The 19,813-nt window shown below is 36.5% G+C and overlaps 1 protein-coding gene across 1 annotated transcript in view; it reads right to left on the bottom strand.

Moving 5' to 3' along the window:
- Positions 1-19,603, bottom strand: part of NUPL1 (nucleoporin like 1) — a 32,461-nt gene extending 12,858 nt beyond the window's left edge. The window contains 13 exon segments of the mRNA XM_009573522.1: positions 2,517-2,718; positions 5,606-5,688; positions 7,776-7,894; positions 8,583-8,662; positions 9,980-10,154; positions 10,923-10,988; positions 11,440-11,464; positions 14,303-14,413; positions 15,174-15,308; positions 16,369-16,521; positions 17,985-18,020; positions 19,377-19,566; positions 19,568-19,603. Coding sequence (XP_009571817.1) covers positions 2,517-2,718; positions 5,606-5,688; positions 7,776-7,894; positions 8,583-8,662; positions 9,980-10,154; positions 10,923-10,988; positions 11,440-11,464; positions 14,303-14,413; positions 15,174-15,308; positions 16,369-16,521; positions 17,985-18,020; positions 19,377-19,566; positions 19,568-19,603 — 1,411 coding nt within the window.
- Between the last annotated feature and the right edge of the window lie 210 nt (positions 19,604-19,813).

The raw sequence follows: 19,813 nt of genomic DNA, 5'->3' as shown, positions 1-19,813 counted from the left end.
CATAGCCTTTTCTCTCATAACCTTCTACCATTCCTCATCTATCCCACTCTTTAGGATCTAGATCTTTCAAAGAAATATGCGTGGTTTTAACTTCTAGCAGATAGTTTATCAAATTCATAATAACATAATACAAAGTTAAAACATGCAAACATCTGCAGTTTTACTGCAGCAAGTGGCCATCTGAAAACTCAAACAAGGAAAAGGACATGAAGAGGAGGCAGTCTTTAAATATTTAAAGATTCCTGCAAAGCTGAAAGAATAGATTCTTCTCCTTTTCCACTAAGAGTAAGACAAAAAGTGGCAGCCTTAATGTGAAGCTAGGAAGTTTCAAGTAAGTTGTTGGCAAAAAGTCAAGCATTGAAATCAGTAGTTTAGGAAAGCTGTGAAATTTTTCTTTCTAGCAAGCTTTTAAGACTTTAAGATATCTCTGAAATAGTTCAGGGCTGACTAATCCTGCTTTTGAGCTAGAGGAACAGAAAAGATGACTTGAAGTTCCACCTAACCCTATTTTTTAAGAGTTTTAAGTACTCTTGAAGTGCCACTCAAAACATCAACCTACCTCTATTTCTCCAGGTCCTCAAGTGAGTTGCATGGAGGGTAACAGTATTCCAACTGAATAAGTAGTAAACAAATTGTTGTCTACTTTTGTTCGCATGTTTGACATAACTTAATGGCTTTGTTCTATCTGCATCACTCTTGTAGTTGGCAAATTTTTGGCTTTTGAAATACTTCGCCAGAACAACCAGCCAAAAAAAACCCACCCAAAACCAACCTACACACACTCCCATGTGCTCCTTTCACTACAAAATGTTACAAAATACCTAAAGGTATAAAGTCACCTTACCTTGGGTGTGTTGGTACAGGTCAATTCTGCTTCACACCCCCCCCCCCCCCCCCCGCCTTCACTCCTACTCCTAAGAGAATATTAATGAAGTCATGCCATAAGTGGCATCAATTTACCAAAGTTACTACCAGTTCTCTTGAATCTGGACTAGGAAGAGGAAGTTAAAATCCCTCACCCCAATTCATGAAAATGCAGGTGTAACTTTAAATGTGACATCCCAAGTATATGACTGTCATACACAACTAATCCTGTAATGACCGTGGAGAGTATTTTAAAAAAACATGAGACAAGGAGAAAGATGAAGGGAGAGGGAACTACTTTGGCAACATTAGGCTGCACAAGCCACACTTCTACCTGTATTAAAAACCCCGAAGTGTGACATTACATTATCTCATGTTTTCTGTTTAAAACCAGACTCTTGCAGATGTCACTTCAACAAAATTTCAATGGATTAACATAGCAGCAACAGGAAGATTGTAGTCTGTGATGGAAATTTAGAAGAGAAATATTTCATAAAGACTTCATTTTTTGTTGTGTTCAAAATATTTCAACACATTTGTCTTTTAAACCCATCTCCTCGCTGTTTATAAGAGCCAGGGCTGGAAGCACATTGTATTTTCCTTTTATGGAGAAGGCAAGCACAGTCTAATAATTTGTCAAACTTAGGGTGGTTGCTGCATAGGTCTCTAATTAAAACCATTCAAAATATGACTGCTGTTATAAGACAAGAGAAGGAAAAGGTGCTAATATGACTTTCAGTACACCTACGATAAACACATTTTAGAAAATAAATGGTAGAATGAAGTCACCTATACTTTTCATAATTTGCTGACATAGACACATATCCATGTTCACGTAAAATTACACGGAATGTATCTTATTTCTGTTAAATGATTAAATATTAATTCAATTGTCTACATTCAGGAATCCCTCTCTGAGAAGTGCTGGTTAGTATAACAATGTCAACTAAGGTGCCTAAGTTATTTCCTTTGCCATACGTATCCATTCTTCATTAACAGTGGGTCGTGCATTTCCTCTGTTTTGGTCTTCCTCTTACACACATGCACACACAGAACCACTGATCCACTCTACTTTCTCTAATGTTTATTCACAACAGCAGAATGGCAAGCAAAAACTGCTCCAACATCACCCTGACAAAGGAGTTGGCTATAAAATAGAAAGCCAGGCACCCGCCTTCCTATTCCACATGTTTGCTCCACTATCCTTCCTGTTCTACAGAATTTTTCATTTTACAGTTCCAAAGTGCCATATAAAAATGCATTATTAATTTTACATAAGAAAAAGGTAATATGCATTTAGATATTCTCTCCTCACCGATTTGAAATAATTTACTATAACCATACAATTCTGGAAAGAGGCTATACTATGTGTATTCAGAGATGTTACTTAAGAGTGAAGACTCACATTCCAAGGGGTAAGTTAGAACAATACAGTAAACATCACTAATACAAGTAAATTCACAAGATTAAGTATCTGTTGTATAATTATTGCTAAGTCTACCCTGCATTTTTCTATTGGCTATGTATCAGTAACTTTGCTCATCACAACGTTTAGATTTTTAGTCTAACACAAAGGAAGACTTCATAGAAAATTTTACACAAATTTACTATTGTCATAACACTAATAATCTATAACTTGAATGCACTCAGACCTGTAGCAGGCTGTTGCTGCTGAGTAAGTGTTGCAGCCATCGCAACGGCTGCTGCATTTGGTATGTTGCTGAAAGGGGTCGGTCCAGTGGTAACACGTGGCGCGCTCTGCCACTTCTTAGCTTCTGTTCGTCTTGCCTCAAACACATCCATGGCATCTCCCAGAAAGGTTTTCCTGTAGCCAAGGTATTGGTCTTTGAGCATCTGAAGGGGGTGGGGGGAAGCCATTTTAGTTCAGTGTATTTGACATAAAACCTTAACTTAATAACGAAAGAGACACTGAGTTATAAATAACATTCCCTTAAAAAAAAAACGCCCCCCCCAACCTGAAAGGATCTAGTCAGGCTATGAGCTGCAGAGAACTGTTTTGCATCAGCTACAGCCAGAACAGGTTCCTTACTTAAATTCTGCAATGCAGTCAAGTGTAACAGACTAACATACTGAATGGTATCAAAATCTTTCGAAGTTGGTATAAATCAGCACAATTCAATTTGTATCACTGTACTAGCTGACCTAAGAGGCTAAATACAGCCACATTACTAGCTTACAACACAAAATAACACACTTCTTCAGTGCTACCCTTTCTGCATGGAGTCTGCTTTTGCTCCCCTATCACTTTCGCCTGTATTTCTTTCCTTCCTTTCATTTGCATTTCCTTCTTAGCATAAAGCTAAAGAAGCTACCAGAATTTTAGAATTCACTCTTGTTTCTGATGCATTTCATCAACTACATAATGCAGCGCAAATGCAATAGATCATTCTGCTTTAGACTAACAAGTAGCCCAAATCTGTTGGTTGTGTCTCCCCTCCCCTTGCCTATGCCCCTTCTCCTCTCAAAACCCCACCTTCTGTGGCAACACCTAGCTTGGTCTGTTCACCTAGAAATGAGCCATTTCTATCTATCACAGATGAGTGAATTATGGATATCTTAGGTAACAAAAAGAATAAATGGCTTCAATTAAAGAACTGACAGAATGATTTCCATCTTCTAACAGAGAATCTTTAAATGTAATAGATTTATTAAAACCATAGAACAGTAGGTTCAATTAAATTTTATGGAAGGCATACTATGTCCTGTGTTCCTGGCTAAGGATATGCTTGTTTCCGAGAAGAGGAGCTTACAGTCCAAAAATTCTGACTCAGGATTTGAACAGCTGTAATCCTAAATCTATCAGCAACAGCAGGAAACACACAGAAAGAATGACCTCATTATCAGACCAGGAGTGCTGTCTTTGGAGAGAAAAGATATTTGTAGAATTCTGATGAGATTTAATACAATGCCATACTGACTGCCATAGGAGCTGACAAATGCCATTAGACATTGTAGAGCAGTTCTTAAGGCTAATCTATGCAGAATGATTTAATGACATTCTCTACCTGAATTGTGCCCAAGCACACTTTACTCTTCACTGACCTTGGATACAGAATGTATCTATACGTTCTAATACGATATAAAGTATTTAACAACTAGACCTGTGCAAAGATGTTTCAGGCCATGTTATTCTACAACTTCAGACCTTTGAATCAAAGTGTATGTGCAAACCAGAAAGCCGACTTCAGACTAAGGAATGAATTGTGGTCACAGCTCTGTCTTCACAAACCATATCACAACCATCAAATAAGGCAGAGACAGCAGTTTCAAAACTGCTCTCCTCTCCCAGCATCTCCTAGTTGATAAACTAAAACATATGGTCAGAATGACAGATCCACTTAAGCAGTACATTCATTTTTCTGATTTTTGAAGCTTTAGTTATAATTGTGTCTTCCAAAATACCAGCCTTCATGTCCACCCACTAGATTAAATCTCAAAAGAATTCCCCAAAAGAAAGAAAAATCCTCAAACCAACCCCTTAGTTTCAGGCAGTAGAATACTTCTTAAGCTGAAGTAAAGTCTTTCCTATTCAGTCACATTGACAAGGTACTGAAGATACTATTGCTTATACTTGCATACTAATCCCCTCTTCATATTGAAGAGCAACAAAAATGTATCATCACAAAGACCACTGCATGAGTTCAGGCTACACTCAGATCTCAGAAGTGAAGAGCCTAGAACACATTTGGAATCTTTTGTGTGTAATTCTGCAAAAATTATGGAGGAGCTGATATATTCTATATCTGCTACCAAAACTGAGTTAACTGAGAGCAGCACAAATATCTGATGGCAGGTAGCTGTAAACCAGTGAATATCCATGCTGACAGAAGCAATGCAATGCAAGGAATCTTGTTCGTACAAGATCCTCAGTGTTCCGAACTTTATTCAGGAAAAGTAAAAAGTTTCAGATGTTGACAGAACTAGCAATGCTGTGCAGAGGAAGCTTTGAGAAGGAAACAAGCAGAAGATTTACCACAGCTACTCCCATTAAGGAAGTCACTTAGCAGAAATAATCAAACACTTGTACTCTTCTCCAAGTTTTTTTCTGTAACCAAGAAGAGTTCTGATGGTCTCAAGAAAAACGATGGATTGTAGAACACTGACATTTTGTCAATATGTCCAGAACTGTAAATGGAAAATTCAAGCCAGAGTCCATGATGAAAAAAAAAAAGCCTAACTAGGACCTTTGATACATTAGCTTTTTTTTTTTACAGTAGTCTGGTTTTTTCTATACACGACTTCCCATGAAAATCAGGTTGAAAAAAATTAAGCAAGCCAGAACCAAAATTCTTCGATATGTTGAAAAATCTTACATATGAATACTGTTTTTTTCCCTAGTTGAGTTACCTATTTGAGTAAGAGCAGATTTAGATCATCTTTGCTTGAGATTGGGCAAAAAACAAAACATACAAGCATGAGCTCAAAGACAGACATTTCAAAAATTGATAGACAATTAAAAAGGAAAAGGAGGTAAATGAAAAACATTTTGTAACCTAAATGATTGTGGTCAGTTGCTATTATCCTGTAAGTAAATAATTCAAATTAGACTTCAGCTGAACAAAAGTTACTTTTTTAATCAAAGCACTCCTCCAGGACACTTTGAAAATTTTTAAAAGCAGTTAATTTAACAGAAAAAAACAAATCTGAAGATACATTTTTCAAAAAGTGACTCTCTGTAGTTCTTTCATTAAATACACAGGAACACATCAAAACAACATACCTTTACATTTTCATGTATTGATTGAAGTTGTGCAGCTAAAGCTACAAATGTTTGATAGATTTTCTGCATAGCCATAGACAAATCTGTAAGAGGCATAGAAAATACTGGTAAGTGACAATCTTACTACCAGGAGAAAAGATTTAGTGTTTCTACTGCAGCAAGAAGCCCACCCAAAACCCATACAGCACAAAACACGAAAACAATTGCATGAGAACAAGTTAACGTCTATAAGAAATACAGAATTTGAGAGCAATGGGTGACACAAGGGCTTCAAATTTCATTCTGAAAAAGTACTTTTTTCTCAGATTTATTTTTATATACATGGTAATTCCTTTCCTATGACTCTATCATGTAGCAAAGCTAACAAATACTATTTAACCTAACTTTATCTAATTACACAGGAACATTTTACCTCATTGGTTTTTACATAAATATAGTTAAAGCAGATTTTCTTGCGTTTGTATATATTTTCCACTCTTTCTGACTTAAAGCACAGTTAAGTGTTCAGTTGATTTTGCCAAAGAGAGCAGTAGAATGGGAGCTTTACTTACATTTTAAAGACATGATTAACAAGCATCACAGGAACTTATTCTAGCTCTACCCACAAGCATATCATAAACAGAGAAACACAATGGGGAGCTCCTTGCCTACATAAAGTCTTAGATTTAGGATATCCTACTTCCTACACAGATATGAAAGTGTTTTCAGTGCACTGACCCAACTAATGCAAAACTTTAGGATTAAAGGGGAAATCTCAAAGGTTTTGGCCAAATGAGGCATCTGCTGACAAAAAATGCTTTTCTGAAAGCAGCACTGAAACTATGTACCAAAATGGAGGACAGAAAAGTGCTGAAGTGGTCTTTCACTATGAAAAGATGAGCTACAGCATCTCCTCTGAAGGATGCAATATAACCTATGAAGTGCAAATAGTAGCTATCAAGTTCTTGAAGATGCATAGGTCTAGAAATGATTCTTGAACTGAAAAGGTCTGTCTCTCCATAGAGGAATTTCTCCATTATAATTTGCATTTTTTTCTGAAAAAGAAGAGCTGGGGAATAAATCTCATGCCAGCCTGCAGGGTTATGGAGGCAGTGGTATCTAGGAAGACTGGCCACAAGTTTCCAAAGAGTCTGGAGGCAATTTATTGATACTGAATACTAGACATTTCAAAGTTTTCACGACATTCTGGTTTCCTGTATGGTAAAGGAAGTTCTTCCTGTATGGTAAAGGCTACATATGCAATACAGTGTTGACTAGATCACTAGATCATTTGCTGACAGTCTGAGCATGCTGGCACAACAGATTGAGCCTTGCCTGCACAAGCAAGGAACCTTTAGATTATAGCAGAAACTGCTGAAAAATCTGAGGAAAATCCGTGAAGGCATCCCTCTCATACTCTGGACAGACAAGAAGATGACATGGGAAGACAGAGTCAGCAGATCTCCCATTCTGGAAGCTAGGTCTAGACAGTCCTCGTTTTTGACATATAAGGTGAGAGTCTAGGTACCATCCTGTGATGGCAAGAAGTTCAAGTATCATTTGGCACAAAGACACGCACTTGAAATCACTGCTTATTGCAGGATCTGTACCTAAAATGGCCCAAAAGATAAAAATGTCTATGATCACAGGAATGGTAACCAACCAGAAGACTGCTGTCCAGAGGTCAGTAATCTCTGACCAGAGAGATTCTCCCAAGATTGAATGATGTGGCAGCAAAAAAGATTAAATTTTCACTCAGAGCTGAAGGCAATACCAACAGGCTCCAAACTAAGGAAAAGTTCCCATTTTGATCTGGAGCTGGCAGAGCAGACAGCCACATTTGTCTGGTCAGACAGCCCAGTGCAAGACAGAAGGTGCCAGACATCAGCCTTGTAACAGCTAGATGCTGAAGGGAGGGAGACTGATATAGTGGATGTCAAAACAAACCAGGCTTACAAATTGCACCTCAGGAATTGGATCCATCTTAAAATGTACGAGGACCTTTATGAATTTAACCTTTAACTCAAAATCTTTACATTGAACAACTGCAGAATCTATCTGAAGGCTTATTTCTGTACATTAAATAACAAAAGCCAACAATAACAAAAGAGGAAATTAATTATTAAGTTTTTCTTATAGGTATAAGATTTCTTAATTTTTATGTACGAAACATTAAAATTGAAACATTTACCTTGTGGAGTTATGTGTGAATTATTTGCTTGAGTAGCAAGATGATTTTCCAGTTCTTCTATTTGTTGCCTGTATTGCTGCAGCTGTACTTCAAACTGCTCAACCAAGATTCTGAAGTAGCTGAGTAAAACAATGAAATCGTATGATTAAACTTCACTAGTTTGCGACTATTTTTATTAATCTGATCAATACTAGCTGCCGATTTTCATTTAATTAATTGCATCGGTTATGTTCTATGACATTCTTGACATCCCTCTACTAGTGGAAAGAGAGTAAAGACTGTATTTCTCATGTCTATGAAATAAATATAAATTAAGTGTAGAAATAAAATACTGATTCTATGAAGCATTCGGTACAAATGTTACAAGCAGCAGAAAAAATATTCATATTATGAAGATCATAGAATCATAAAATGGTTTGTGTTGGAAGGGACCTTTAAAGGTCATCTAGTCCACCCCTGCTGCAATGAGCAGGGACATCTTCAACTAGATCAGGTTGCTCAGAGCCCCGTCCAACCTGACCTTGAACGCTTCCAGGGATGGGGCATCTACCACCTCTCTGGGCAACTTGTTCCAGTGTTTCACTACCCTCATCGTAAAAAATTTCTTCCTTATATCTAGTCTGAATCTACCCTCTTTCAGTTTAAAACCATTATCCCTTGTCCTATTGCTACAGACCCTACTAAGAAGTCTGTCCCCATCCTTCCTCTAAAGTATTAAGTATTGAAAGGCTGCAATAAGGTCTCCCCAGAGTCTTCTCTTCTCCAAGTTATATTATTGACTGTTTTTTATGAATAACAGTAACTCACTCTGCTGGGGCTGTATTTTCATGCTGGAGACCAGGAGGAGTTTTCTGTGTTCGTAATGCTATTTCTGCATTCTTTAGCTCCTAAATAAATAGGGAAAATTAATAAAAGATAAGGTTCTGTATGAAGTGTTCAAAAAGAAAAATAGCTACAACTCCACTGTTCATTCACATAAAATATTTTCTTCAAGTTAACACCGTGATAGAATCTGACCAGAAATTCTTCAAAGAATAGACTGCCAGAAAGTTGGAGAACTGCAAATACCAACAGAAGTTTAGGGAAGGAACAAACAACAGCACATACTGAAAGCACATTGAGTTCTCAGACGCTGAGAAAATATTGCGCTAAACTGTAAGAGATAAGGTCTAATTTCTATCGTACTTCAGAAATCCTGTTACGATTATTGCGGACTAGGGGGAAAAAAGCAACAGTCAAGTGCAAGGAAGTAACATACCTAAAAGAGAAGAAATAGAACAAAAAGGATTATTTCGCCTTTTAAAAAAAAAGATTAACTGTTCAAAAAAACGTCTCTCTTTCTATAGAAATGATCTTTTTATGCATGATAATTACAGCATACACTTCTGATTAATATTTCTAATAACTCTACCATTAAGAATTTCTCAGTGCCTGGGTCTGCGATTATTCTCAACTGCATCGTTTACAGAAACATGAGAATATCAGTAACAAGTTTTTGTTTTCACAGTAAACTGTTGGCAAGGCACAACTATAAAGTATTTCCTTTTGGTATCACAAGATATAGAAAAATCAACATTTTTACTTTAGAATACACTTATTTATATAGCAAGCAGCCTTGACATGCCTGATGAAATAAAAAGTAGTACAGAACATAACTTGAAAAGCACTTGCATCAAAACTTGATCTCAAACTGGTTGCAGTTAACATGCAGACTGGTGGACAGAGTTGACTCAACTTCACTAAATGAATACTAGTGCTAGTTAAGATATTTTGGTCCCTGAAATGTTATGGGGTGGTTTTTGTTTGGTTTTTTTAGAAGTCATCAGAAGAAAACATACTTGCATTTCTGCTGCTCCAGAGTCCAGCATGTTGTTACAAATACATCTTCGCTAGCAGCTGAATATATAACTGAAACTGAACTGAAGTGGGCACACATTCCCCTCTGTTGCCTTTGCTATGTAGGAAAGCTTTCCTGAATAAAAGTCATTTTATTGCTGTTGCACTTATCTGAAAATACTGACATCACAGATTTCAGTCTCCCCCAGTAACCTCAAATAGATTAGAAGGGATTCAATTTTTCACTTTGTTTACAACTGTTTTAGTTTGGACACATGTTTTAACTTAACGGATAAAGAAGGCTAGTTATCCTATATGAAATAATCAACATACAAACTCTACATAACAAAATTTATCTTCAATTATACCTGTGCAGTTTCCACTTTCAGCTTGTCAATATTAAGAGTGTTTCTCTGTAATCCACTGGCAACTACAGACAGCAGTTGTTTCAAAGCTTTAATGTCTTCTTGTACTTTAAGCATTGCTTTAGAGGACATTCTACTAATTTCTTCCTGAACTTGTTTTTGTTCTTTCACAAATTTCCTGGGGAAGGGAAAAAGAAGGGGGTGGGGAGGAAAGAAACATAAGATATCAAACCTGAAATACACAAGTGTTTACCTCTCAGTCACATTATTTAAATACCTATTAAATAATTTTTCCAAAATCAAGTACTGAACAGTAAAATTACTGAATAGCATAGTATTATCTTAATTCCTAGCATGCTAATACTGTAAAAAAAAAAAAACAAACACCTAAACCCCCCCTACACTTCAATAACAAGTGTTTAAACATGTTATGCTGAACCCTGATAAACTAAGATATTTATCAATTTATATATATTTAAAAGCCAATATATAGCATCTATGTGAAAATAATTACTACTCTGAACTCACAAATACACAAATACATACAGCCTCTGACTAGTCTACAACCTGCCTCCTTCCTGCCTTTTGCAGTTCTCTCTATTCCATACAAGATCCACAATGCAAATGCAATATGGATATAAGGTTCAATACTTACTACGCATGTGCAACAGGCTTAATACTCCCAGGGAGAGATGGATCAGATTCTAAGAGTATATTTGTTCGGCATGCCTATTTGTGTAAATACATGGAAAAGCGAGGCTGAAAAAAAAAACAGCCTAAGACTTCAGCTATCCATCTACTCTGTTCCCAAGGTTAACCTGCCGCAAGGCCTTGGGCTAGTAAGTTATCCTGCATGCAGCCTGCAGTAGGGTGTTTTTGTCACAGAACATCAACAGCATACAATACTTTAGCTAAACAACTATCATAAATAAAAAACACTACTTACTGTAGATTTTCTACATCTTGACATATTACTGGAGGTAGATTTTCGTCCTTCAGTGCTTTGCTATCTCTACAAGAGACAATGCATGTTTAGATGGTGCTTTAATACTGCCAAACATTTTTGCATGATTACTAAATATCATGAAAACATTGAAGTGACTGATTACACAGTTTTGCACCCATTGCATGTATGCCGCAACTAGGAATGATTTGGACTAATGCACACAGATACTATGCCAGGGTCCAAGCCTGTGGTGTAAGCATTGTACACATTTGCAGAAACCATTCTTCAGACCACATGATCAGTCTATAGCAGATGCCAGATAAGCTGTAGGTATTGCATTCGATGGGAAAATTGCAATGTTCAAAATGATAAACCACCATTACTAAATTGGCCATATTGCAAAAGCTGGTTATTTACATTTATGCCTTTTTCAAGATTGAAGTGGTAGAAAAGCCAACATACTTAGTTTAGCTGTTTTCTAATAAGACATGGAATGCAAAGAAAATCTGACACTTACTCTGGTCTTGTTCCTGTTTTGTCACCTAGAAAATAAAAACTGTAGGTCAGAAATAAAGCTTTGAAGAACAAACAAAACAACCTTAATGAGATTTTAGGGAAGAACTAATGACTACAATCTGCTTGATTTCTCTTGATAAGAGGAAACAGACTAGACTAGCCATAAAAGAAAGATTTTAATTTACTCCCCCTTCACAGATAAATATCTTTTCAAGAACAATGGTTCAACAGTTGAGGTGCTAATTTCTTGGCACATAGAGTAATTCAAAACATCTTGTGTCACTATACAAGTCACTACAAATGCATAAACAACTGCAGTTGCATAAGAAATCTGTTCCTGCTTATGCAACCACAACTCACTTAGACCTGCACCCACTAAACTTTCAAGCATTTAAATTCAGCAATAGCAGTCTCCTCTCAAATACGACGCTAATGAAGGTTTGCCCATTAGACTTCCTTAAGAATTCTGCTATTGCATTAAGTCCAGTAATGAATGAGGTTTTACAGAACTGAAGATGTTACTGCTTACCTACCACCTACACACTTCAAACCACACATCTGTGGATCAAGATGCCAAATGCCTCTGAGTAACAGAATGGAGCTGAAAACAATGTTGTGCATAACACAGGCCGTGACTATTTCTAGTCGTGGCCAGGGGCAGTAATTGCATCCCATACCGTAGCAGTCTGCAAGGAAGACCACTCACTCACAAAGTCCAAGAAGTGGGCTTCATCTTCTTCAGCTGGATGCAATTCACATCCTCACTTCTCAGTGCCACCAAGACAGAAAGTAGCTATGCAGCTAATGCTAGTGCCACAAAGATTTTAAGCTGCACAAGCCAGTGCTCCTGCCAGGAGAAGCTACTGCTTTTAGAAGCAACACCTACTTAAATTGTCTGCAGACTCTATCACCCAGTACATTAGAGAGCCTGGAATCTCACAACCATTCCCTATGCCTTTGCTAAGAAGGAAAAAAAAAACCAACCACACCACACCCAGAATTTAGGAGTCCTTTTTCAGCTGATAACCTAAAAATTAGGCAGAAAACTAAGTATACTTTGCTTTTTTTTTTCCTTTGCTCTATATCAGAACAATACTTACAAAGTAAAAGATGCAAATTTGAAATCGGATTTTGCTACTTTCTGACCAAGTGAGTGCTCCAGTTTTTACATTTTTTACATTCTTCTTAGTAATACATGAGGAAAGTATGTATAAGAACAGCTTCTTTTCCTGCAGCCATATTTTAAAGAAATACTAGATAGTCTCCAGAAGGAAAAGCTTTTATAACCAATTGCAGCAGAGAGAACACAGGTGCTAGTCCTTATCTGTCCTGGGATTCCTAGGGTGCTTTTCTTTGGTAGCCACATCTCCTCCTCCTTTTTCTTCAGGAAGGAAAAAAAATAAAAACCTCAAAACCCTACCACTCTCAAACTTTAACACAGTTCCTCATACAGCAGCACAAACAATTGTACTGACAGAACTGAGTAGCAGCACACAGGTAGGATATTTGTCAGGGCTGCTTAAGCCAGCACTATCCATTATGAGAAACACTCCTAAATTAAAACCTAAATTAAAAAGGAAAACTCAAAAAACAGTCTCCTTCGACATTTCCCACTGCTTAGCTAAGGGATGTCTGCTTATCATCCTGACAATGATAGTCCAACTCACCCAGTTCCACTATGCAACATATGGCGAATTCAAGTACTCATTCAAGTTTCCACCCTAAGAGCTGGGCAAAACAATGTTGAGAGATGTCAGACTGAAGTAGATCTTGAGTCTGTGGTTCTCTGGTCCTCATTTTAAGACATTTGTACATTATGTAAGTGTTGTGATATCCTAATATTGTAGCAGTGGAAATCCCATAAGAACTAAGAATCGGAGCTTTTTCATCACTCCCAGTTTCAGTAACAAAACTCCAAAACCAATCAACATCATGCAGAGGACTCCAGTTTGGACAGTCAATATGCCATCTCTTCTACAAGTATGAAGAACTACGTCTCCGCAACTTATGTTACTCTGTAAAGGTGGTTTCATAGAGTTTCTATATTTCCTTCTCTTTTAGCTATTGGTATACCTAATTTAAAATTTGGCTTCTGAATGGAATCAAGAGATTAAATTAACAGCATTGATTCCCCAGAGAAAATGCACATTTTAGAATCAGCTTTAGTTAAGCTTACTCTGGAAGTATAAAAGCAAGACAAAATAATAAGGGTCCATTTGTCAATGCTCAATATTCCCTTACTTAAGTATTTTAAAGCTACCACAGAGGTAAAGTTTTACAACTGGTTTTAACAACCTGATAGAATGTATCAGATGGAACTATGCACCACCAGAAATACAGCTTTGAAGAGTAACAGCTAGAAATAGGACATTTTTATCGTGCAGGCTTTCCAAAAAAGAAACCAAGTGTAAGGATCTGTTACAGAAGGAGAAAGCTGGTTTCAAACGAGTACTTTTTGTATTTGCAATGCATTACTCAAACATAGCTCTGCTCCCCCCTCTAGTGGCTATTTGACATATAGCTGTTCAGAAGTCTGCCACGGCTTTTCAGCAAACCGCCCTATGAGTCTTCACTCCCAAAAGGCTAAAGGGTTTAGATCCTGGTTCTCAAGTATGATATTGGCTTATACTTATTTTAAATAAATAAATTTACATTACATTGCATTGGCAACCAAAATCTTGTTCTTCTATACAAGCACAATATCTAAGAATGAAATGAACTGAAATGCCTTGCAAGAGGTGAGGGGAAAAAAAAAGTTGAAGTTGTCAGCTTTAATTCCACACACCTAACACAATGAAATAGTGTCTTTGTTGTAGTGCTCTGATAATTTTCTCAATTAAAAAAACGCTTTAAAACAAACTTACTCTTTTTGTCTGAAGAACTACTAAAATCAATGCCACCAAGACCTTCATTGGCAGTAGTTGAAGGAGCCGCAGTTGTCCCCAGAGTCAAACTCAAAGCATTCTGCCCAAGCCCTACAAGAAATGCAAACAGAATTTCTGCACTTAAAATGTTGATAATTAAAACTTACTTCAAACAAAAAGTACATATGATCTTGCTTGCAGTTTCAGTGTCCATTTAACTACATTTGGATTAAAAAAATGCAAAATAAACAGAATAAAACAGATTCATGAAGTTTCATACAACTGTACACAAGTGTTTTATGTAATTTCTTCACATTATTAGGTAGCTAACTAGATAGCTAACTTATCAGCATCTTAAGTATCTTTCTGTTTCATTTAGAGTTTAAGAACAGTGTTACCAAGACTACAACACAGCACAATAAATTTTTCCTCTAGAGCTGAAAGAGATAGGAAGCCATGAAATGACAATACTGACAGTTAAAGATTTTATTCAGACCAAAAGCCACCAAAATAAGGAGCTTTCAACTTCTCCACAATTAAAGGATATACTGGTATATGATTGCTCTCTCACACTGAAGATCAACTTCCTTGAGTCAATTATGGCAACGACAAAGATTTGCTTGTGTTTTAATTTTAAAAAAGTGTTAAGTACAAGTGAATTTAAGAATGAGAAAGAAGCCAATGATTGCAGATTTCATTTTTATTGTCCATGGATAGCAACACTGTTCTTAACTGTAACACTGTTAAAAATTATACTTTCACAGTGTTAAGATTTTATATAAACTAAATTTTACATTATGAATTTTTACAATCACACATTACATTTCAATGTTTTGAGACAGAAGCAGGAAAAAACTAAAGTAACTTTCACCTGTTGCTGCTGTGCTTGTGTTCTGGAAGAGTGAACCTCCTAAACCTGCTAAGGCTCCTCCTAAGGAAAGGCCTGTGGAAGCACTTGTAGTTGGAGCAGTTGTGCCACCCAAATTTAATGTAAAGCCAGTAGTTCCTGCAGAGAAAGCAAACCAGCTTCATGCAGACACTGCATTCAAATACATCCACAGACAACCTGAAATAACTGAAAGGTCTGAACAGCATCTTTATCATAACTGGATAATAAACTTAATCGTTATTTCCTGCAGATTTTCCAAACAAAGCCATAGAGACTTTTGAATTATATGTTATTTTGTTCTATAATATCATAATCCTGATTAGTCCATATTTATCTGCAACTACACAAAATTTTTGAGAGTCCCCCAGAACACTAGAGAATCTAGAACCTGGCACAGAATTTATTTTACGGCATAATGGATCTAACAAGTGCTATTGACTTTTTATATTAAAATGCTGAAATATTAATGTTTTATGTTAAACATTAAAATATTTTGCACAAGACAGGTGATACAAGAACATTTCCTTGGTAGTTTGAGCCCACTTCTGGAATGAAGCATCCCAGCTTTTAGTAGGATAGGGAAGAATTGAGTAGAGAAAGACCTCAGGCATAAAGGGACAGAGCACAGAGGGCACAGGTAGCTGAGCTCAAATGCAGACTCCTAAGGTTAGGAAAAATGAACTCCAGACTTAATAATCATAATGCACGGTGCAGTTTAGCCGAGTTAAATATGATGGCAGATATGTGCCAGTATGAGAACTACACTGGAAAAACCTTGTTTCCATTACTAGTGAACTATTTCAGGCCATCTACAAAAGATAGACATTTTCCAAACTTTTCAGCTGCACAAGTAGGAAGCTTTCAACCTTTAGTGGGGTTAACAATAACAAAAATAATTATTTTACATGACAAATCAGCTCTTGCTACACTTCTAATGACTTAGATTATATGCTGCCTGTATCACATGGTATACTGCCCATAAGTCTATCTGTATGAGGGTACCCAAATTTAGAACTAGTGAAGTCCAATGAACCTTCTTATTAAAGTACCACAAAATTATGTAAATACTAGAAAAATATAAAGTGTAGAACTGTTTTACCATAAAGTTTTATTGGTAAAAAAACAAACACAACCCCACCCCCCCAAAAAAACCCAAAACCCCTAAACCTTTTCCTACCTGCTGCGGGAGTCGATGTAAGAGCAGATGACAATGATAGGCCACCCGCTGAGGTAGAAGTAACAGGTAAAGCAAATGGTGTGGCCGAACCTGCAGGTTTGTTAAAACCTAAACTAAAGCCTGTGGTAGCTGCTGATGTGGTAGCAGGCGTGCCTAGAAGAAACCAAAACCAATTATCACTCTTAGAACATTCTGTTTGAGAATAAATGCTCAATTCACCTTCTCTTCTGAACTATTCCCATTTAACCATCATGAGCACCACGGCATGCAAGATCACTTGCATCAAGTAAAATATACCCATAGCACCTTCATAAATCTCAAAGGTTTTCATTAATTGCACAGGCATTTTTGCTCCAAAATTCCTAGTGATCCAATGGACTTTAATCATGGACTGGCAATTATATCTAGTGGTAGTCTAAAAAAAACTGTAAAAAAAAAAAAGAGCTTCCAACAAGAACATCTAATAGATGAATCAAATATTGGTAAATGGAGCTATAAACAATACTGCCCAAAATACAGACTAAAAATTCTCAATTGGATGTGCATACCAAAATGAATACACATATCTTTTCATTTTGTAAACATGAAAAATATGTTGAGATGTTATTCCCTCAAACTCTGCTTTTGAACACTTTTAAAGTAAAACAAATAAAGTTTCCACTTCCTGCTGTTTTCATGGTAAGAATACATTTTACATTCTAGAATCCATATTCCAAAGTAAAGGAGGAGTGTGTATATACATATACAAACCACAACAGCATGCATAAGAAACACATACTTGGTATTCTCAGAAACTGCTGTGTGTTTGTTTTGGATGACAATTTCATTCAGCTATTGAGAAGAATTAATGTTCACCTGCATAGTACTGACTGCTACGTATGATTATGCATCACACAGTCTGTTCTGGATTAGCTGCTGCTCCTCCCTTCTTCTGCCCATTTCATTTGCTTCTTTATCCAACACTATTTTTTCCTATTTATTCACAGTATGGCTTGCTAAGTTCTCGAACTGCAGTCTGTCTTGTAGCACCACCCCCACCCCCAATATTTGTGATACTCAAGCTCAGTTTCTCATCAGATCTCAGTTCCTGGTGTTTAAAAAGAAAAAAAAAACCCAAAACCAAACAACTACCCACATATTCCTGTATTTCTAATGACAGCTGAAAAATAGTCACTAAAGATCAGAGAAACAAAAGTAAAATATTCCCAAGGTCTGTTCCCAGTTCAACCCTCTTTATTCTTCTAAAAGAGGTAATTACCAAACAGACCTGTTCACACAAAGTTCATTAGAGCAAAAAAAGAAGAATTCTTTGGTAACATATTCCACCTCCCTTCTGCTGAAGGATGAAACTAATAAGGGGGACATAAATACAAAGTCTAGCTTTTCACTATGACCACTGTCACTGTTGTATAGGAATGGAATAATCCTTTAACAACAAGTAACAGTGCCGAGAACTGCAGGGCTCCACTCTGGCCTTAACATTTGGGCTGCAAAGCAGATTGCAATTAGTAATGGGGAAAAAGCTCACATGTGACCACTAACTTTCTACATTACAAGAAAGATCTATCTGTATTTTTTTTGCCTGTATAACATTAAAATACAAATTAGGTCCTTACCTAGTGTCAGTCCTGTAGCAATAGTTGTTGCTGTTCCTGCTTTAAGAATGAAAACAAACAAACAGAATAAGAACAGTAATTGAAGACCACAGAGCAGTTATGATAGTAAAAAACATGAAATAAAACACTGAAATAATGCAACATTATGAGACAATACACAGACTATTATGCAAGTTTTTTCTGTAGTATGTTGAAAGCAAAACAACATTAACATAGGAAACAGTATTTGTAAGCACCAGCAGCATAAATCAAAGCATAACTGACTTCAAAAAACATCATTTTTCTTTATAAAAATCTGCTAACAGTGAAGCTGATGTTAACACAGCAGTATAGCAAGTTGTTTGAAATGTCAAACAAATGAAGGTAAACAAAAGTATGTAAACTAGTAATTCTATCAAGTGTTTTTTTCAGCCATATGGCAGTACATAACATTAGCATGTAAAACAGACTTACAGTATAATGAAGAGGATTATAGAGTCCAAAGTCTTTAAAATCCTGTGTTTTGGTTTAGGGTTTCTGCCCCACTGATAATTTAAAGAGATTATTTTGAACACAGTGCTATGCCATTTCATATTTTAAAAAACATCTGATTAGAAGATCAAAAGAATCATTGAGAGCTAAAAGAAAATTATCCCAATGTAGCCAAACACAGTAATACAGGCTTTTAAGTCTGTATGAATTTATTTTTAGTAGATTGGTTCTTAGAACTTCCCCTATCCCTCATACAAGTATACAAGATAAAAAAGACAATTTTGTCTAGCAATATTGGAGCCAAAGTAAAATTCATTAAGTTATGTCTGCATGATGGCTGAAAAAAAATACCTCCAGTCAAAAAAGTTTTATTCTGTTGCACTCCAATGCTCCTATAAGAATCTGTATGTTCATAGGCTGAATTAGAGACCTAATAAAATATTAATAAATTTCTTCCTCCGTGTTGCTAACATTAAAAAAACCCAAACAACAAAACTAGAAATGTTTACTACTGCAGGATTACAAATATCACATTACAAATACTAACAATCTCACAATGTTTTTAAATATTTTTCAGATCAAAACATACCTCAATCTTAAATCATAATTTTGAGCATCCTGGATGAAGAGTTAGATTTCTTGAAAACATCAGGATTCAAATTATGGAACAATTTACACATAGGCCCAGGCACAGTTTTCTGGTAACTGCACTTGTGTTCCTGAGCATTGGTACTGCATAATTCTCAATGAATGACCTTTTAAATTGTTCAATGAAGCCTTTTTACAAAACTACGTAATATTCTGAGCTACAGAACTACTATAAAAAAAAAGCACGTTATGATGACCCAGTTTTTGTGTACGTATGATTTATTTCTTCACTGTTGATTCAAATTTCTGCTGTACAAGAACAAATTTTTCTACCTGTACTGGTGCCTCCTAGTGTAAAGCCAGTGGTTGACTTTGATCCAAAAAGTCCACTCCCAAAGCCCACTGAAGGAGCTGACGTAGTTGCTGTAGCAGTGGAAGAGCCCAGAGTTCCAAAATTAAGTCCTCCTGTTGAGCTATTACAAAACAACACTATTAGCAGTAATTATTTTTCAAAATAAAAATCCACACCCCCCCTTATTTCAGTTTCTTTCCCATGCCATCGTTTGTTTTTCTGAACCACACACAATGCAGCTGGCCAAGACAGAGTCCAAGCTCGTTGCCACCAAACAGAAAGAGGAAGCCTATCTCCCTCTTTCTTTCTACAGCTCCATAACTCCCACTGCTTCCCTGACACCGACTCTAGCATTTGTTCAACTCCTTGCTACGCTGATACATCTTGCTAGACCAGTGGGAAATTGGAACTCTTCTCC

The sequence above is a fragment of the Fulmarus glacialis genome, unplaced genomic scaffold (genome assembly GCF_000690835.1).
Source record: "Fulmarus glacialis isolate BGI_N327 unplaced genomic scaffold, ASM69083v1 scaffold27712, whole genome shotgun sequence".
NCBI classification, from domain to species: domain Eukaryota; kingdom Metazoa; phylum Chordata; class Aves; order Procellariiformes; family Procellariidae; genus Fulmarus; species Fulmarus glacialis.
Note: the sequence above shows the minus strand (reverse complement) of the source record. Positions and strands in the feature narration are given on the sequence as shown.